At 46.9% G+C, this 4,310-nt stretch overlaps 1 protein-coding gene across 2 annotated transcripts; it reads right to left on the minus strand.

Annotated features, from left to right (window-relative positions):
- Positions 1-845: 845 nt before the first annotated feature.
- On the minus strand, positions 846-3,658 carry NPPA (natriuretic peptide A). Of its 2 annotated transcripts, XM_027882471.1 has the most exons (3): positions 3,149-3,658; positions 1,364-1,649; positions 846-1,177 (listed from the first exon to the last, which is right to left on the minus strand). In XM_027882471.1, the coding sequence occupies exons 1-3, from the start codon at positions 3,266-3,268 to the stop codon at positions 1,161-1,163; spliced, it is 423 nt and encodes a 140-aa protein (XP_027738272.1). In that variant the 5' UTR covers positions 3,269-3,658; the 3' UTR covers positions 846-1,160. The 2 variants fall into 2 exon arrangements, with proteins under 2 accessions (XP_027738272.1, XP_027738271.1); XM_027882470.1 differs by lacking the exon at positions 846-1,177 and having other exon boundaries at positions 1,281-1,649.
- Positions 3,659-4,310: the final 652 nt, after the last annotated feature.

The raw sequence follows: 4,310 nt of genomic DNA on the forward strand, positions 1-4,310 counted from the left end.
ATGGACTGAGATTCTGGGAATGAGGCTCATGAGGTGCTCAAAATAGCCCAGTTCCCAGCAGTGTGTGTGGTCACAGGACAGTTGTGTTGGGCTGGGCTCGATGCCATTGTTGGGGCTGATGGGATTCCGAGCTGTTTGGTCCTTGGGATGGTCACTGAATGTGCTCTTGGCAATATCACCTTCTTTGTCGGGGGGGAGGATATGTTTTGGGTCAAATTCAGCTCCTAAGTGTGAAATCTCATTTAAAAAAGGCTAAATAAACCCTAAGCAGCCTTGCAGCGTTCCCATCAGCCCTGTCAGAACAGCTTTGTGAGAGGCTCTTCCCAGAAAGTGATAAATGTTCTGTACAAGCTGCTTTGTAATTGGAGTGATCCCACCGGCCCTCTCATGAGGAATACTCAAGGATTATTCAGGGAATCCTTCAAGAAATGCTGGGAATCAGCATCTCAGCCGTGTGCAGTGAGACAAGACACAGTTACTGATGTATCTTTCTGTTGATGCTCGTAACGTTTATTTGGCCAGTGCTAGAAAGCAAATACAATGAATTCCCTTTCCTCCCTCTGGTTATTTTGAAACTCGTGGAGTGTCATGATTTTTCTTATTTCTTTCCATGTAAATTTTGCTTACGTGGGGGATTTGTGGCAGTTCCTGTGATTGAATAATCTAAACCAGCAAAAGGACTCTCTTGATACTGAAACCCTGTCTATGTATGTTGGCCTTTCAATGTTGAACAAGCTTTCTTTTCCTGCTAATCTGTTAGAATTTCTTAGTGCAGATGGAAAAACTCTAGTGAAATACTCATTTTAGTTTCTACCAAGTTTATACCTTCTCTGTCTCGTGTAAGATCCAGCCTTGTGGGTACCAGAACACCACTAAAACTTAAGATTTTGACTTTAGGAAAATGCAAGAAAATTTAATGCAACAGACAGGAGAGAGGTCCAGCATACATGTCTAACGTGTTAGTTTTATTTAAAGATGGTCTCTTGGTGCTAGAGCAAGAAATGTTCTTTAAAAAAAAAAAAAATCAAATAAATAAATAAATAAATAAATAAAAATAGGAATAACTTTCTGTTGAGGAGCTTGGAAAGCATCTGGCTTTCATCTTGGGAGGAACAGGTACTGTAAAGCATTCTTCAGAGCAGGGAATAGGGAGGTTGATCCTAATTCCTCCGGGAACCTGCAAACCAAACATGAAATAAATGTTACTAAAATCTCTTTCTGTGCCACCGTTGGCAACAGTGCTTTTGAAAAACCAATGCTGGCTTAAATACACAGCTAAAATTAACTCTTTTCTCAAACTGTGTCTTCTTAAAGGTTTAAAAGGCTGCTCCTTCTCCCCTTTCATGGCCCGGGCGGGACTCACCATTGCAGCCCATCCCGCTGAGGGAGCCGATCCGGTCGATCCTCCTCCCGAAGCACCCGGAATCTCTCATCATCCTGGGCATCTGCAGCCCCCTCAGCCTCTTGAGGAAGGGCTCCCTGTAGGACAGGGGGGTGTTGGGTGCCAGCCTGGGCTCAACCTTCTGGTCCTCGCTGTCGTCGCCGAGTTCCGGGCGGATCTCCTCCTGGGCTTTGGGTTCTTGCAGGTCGGGGTTGGACTCCAGGGCTTCAATCATGGCAAACTTATCCTCCAGCCTCTCCAGCAGAGCCTGTAAGAGAAGGAGTAACTTCATGGAGCTCCTGGTTTTGTGAGCATTTGCTAACTCTTCCAGTCACCCCGTTCTGCACTCATCAGTAGTCCCACAGGCAGCCCCAGGGAGACTGTCGGGTTGGATGCCAGGCCCTTGAGCTCTGTCCCCTGCACTAAATCCCCATTCACAGCAATTCCATCTGTGGGAAGATACAGCTGTGAGCTGAATGAAGCTGCTTGACACCAAGTGTGTCTTACTGGCAAGGTTACAACTCTTGACAGAGAAAAGAAGCCCAAGGTCTGAGTTGCACAGCAGTGGCACAGCCTCAGAGAACTTTGGATCCATAGCCATGTTCTCAGAAGTTGCTGCTTGTCCCCCCCCCCCAGCTATTTCTATGGATATCATTTGCAGAAACTTGTTGTTTTCACTGATATCTGTCCCAGGGGTTACAGGATTGCTGCTCCTAAAGTAACCAAAAATACCCATGTGCTACATTAATGCCTGCTGAGTGATTGCTTCCTGGGCATCATTCTCCATAATTTGTACAGCTTTGTGTGACAGGGATCAGATAACCTCCTCAAGGGCAGCTCAACCAATTAGGGGAACCTAATTGCCCATCTCTGGAAGTAGAACAGAGAGGAGTGAGCCTCATGGCTTGCCTGACAGTAAATGCATTTGGAAGCCGCTCTTCTTGGCTGCTGGAAACAGCTCAGAGGCACAGGGTGGTTTTAGCTACAGCTAACACTGTCCCAGTATCTCAGGGAGTTTGTTCTCAGGCCCTGAGAACAGCTGTGAAAAGCTGGTCATTGGTACCAGATCAAGGAAAAGTTTGAGCTTTCAGATTTCATCTTGCAAGACCGAGTCTTAAGCTGCTGCTGTGCTGCAACAATAGATGTTCTCTGTCATTCTTTAAAGTTTGCACTTGGTAATTCTGTAGCTGTAATTCTATAGCTCTGGAAGCCTTCCTGGATGAGCCACACTAAATAATTACAGTATTCCTCTATCAACATTTCCAAAAGTGTGACTTTGGGTGCTCCACTTTACCTCCTCATCTCCCATCCATACACAAATCTCTCAAGTTCACGAAGCCAGAGCCCTGTATCTGCCCTCCTTCACTGCTCCTGCCCTTTAGTGGGGTAGAGAGGAGCCCACTTCAAAGTTTTCTGTTTGTTCTTATAGAGCAACTCTGATGATTTTCTGTCCCTCTCTGGAGCTTTGCTCCCAAGGAGATGGATCTTTAAGAGATCTTTAAGAGAAAAAGAACCAAAAACCCAAAGCACGCATCCCACAACGTGGCAATTTTAATTCCCAGTGCTGCCCAGGAGCTCAGGTGAACCCAGCACAGGAGGATATTGCCCTGCAGAGCTTCTCTGATGAAGAGCTAAGGCTTTGTCCCCTGGCAGGTGATGGCCAATGTGGCCACCGCTGTCTGACCATGCGAGGGGAAGGCAAAGCAACCCCTCACACCCTGCTGAGCACCCCCAAAGTTTAACCTCGAGAAGAGAGAGAGTCCTCACCTCCATGCTGGCCAGTTCTTTGGCAGGGCTGAGGCTGTAGATGGGGTTGGCTCTGCTGGACTGGAGCTGGATGAGCAGCAGCAAGAGGAAGCCACAGGAAAATGTGCCTTTAGTGTCCATGGCACCGAGTTCGTTGGGAATAGCGAAGTTCGAGCTGTCTCTTCTGAGATGTCCCTTCAGGTCTCTCTCTTCCTTGTCCTGTCCTCTCTCTTCCGAAGCTCTCCTCTTTTATACCCTTTGGGTGTGATCTCTGCTTCCTGGGTTATCAGGGGGTTTATCTTGGGCACATTCCAGTCCCACTGCAGGCATGCAGCTCTGTCAAGGGAAGATTCCCTTTATTAGCTGTCATTAGGCAGCAGCCGCCCGTGGCTGAGGAATGTATGTCACAAGTCAGTGATTTCATGTCACTCCCCCTCCTCTTGATACCAGGGCTGTGATTACACGGTCCGGTTGGAAATTCTTAGCAATTTTCTTTCAAGAATGGTCAGATTGACGGAGATGGGAAACAACCCCAAACTCTGCTCACTGAGAAGATTTCCATAGAGAAATTACCTTTTACAGGGCTTTTCAGATGAGTATTTGGTGAAGAGTAAAGGCTGAAGATAAATCTACTTTTAGGACACCCACAGCATCGTGCACACTTCCCTTCTATATATGGAATATGTGCGGCCACTGCACACCATGGACTGTGCTGAAAATCCCAGATTTGGGCCAACTTCTCTTTCCCCGCTGCTGTTGGGGTGATTTCACCCTTGGGACTTTGTGTTTTTGTGTTACCAACAGTGGCAGCACCTCCATCTGCAGCTCAGCAAGGACTGACTCTGCGGGGACAGCGAGTGCCTCCAGCCCCCACCGCCGAAAACACCGTCCCTGTTAACAGCCAAACCTGTAAATAATGGGATTTCTTTCAACATCGATGGTAAGGCTTGACCCTACAGCAATAACACTGAAAGGCCAGGTGGCCAAATGCAGGAATAATCTTTGTGTCCCCTCATACAAGAAAGAAACTTTCTCGATGAGAAATTTCAATTGACGGCTCTTGGTGTTAATCAGAATCTGGCCCCGGGGAAGAATGGGTGAATTTGTGTCTCTGTGTGGTTTGGGAGGGGTTAAAATGAAATCTTCCCTTTAATGTATTAAAAACCAAACGTATTTATTTATT

This window comes from Empidonax traillii, unplaced genomic scaffold (genome assembly GCF_003031625.1).
Source record: "Empidonax traillii isolate 1590-97213 ecotype Southwest subspecies unplaced genomic scaffold, ASM303162v1 scaffold106:size2091409, whole genome shotgun sequence".
NCBI lineage: Eukaryota > Metazoa > Chordata > Aves > Passeriformes > Tyrannidae > Empidonax > Empidonax traillii.

Excerpts from the sequence above, each read along its gene's own strand:
- NPPA (XM_027882470.1), bottom strand. The coding sequence starts at position 3,268 with ATGGACACTAAAGGCACATTTTCCTGTGGCTTCCTCTTGCTGCTGCTC. Across the intron at positions 1,650-3,148 it reads AAGAACTGGCCAGCATGGAG|GCTCTGCTGGAGAGGCTGGA; the intron begins GTGAGGACTCTC and ends CTTCTCTTACAG.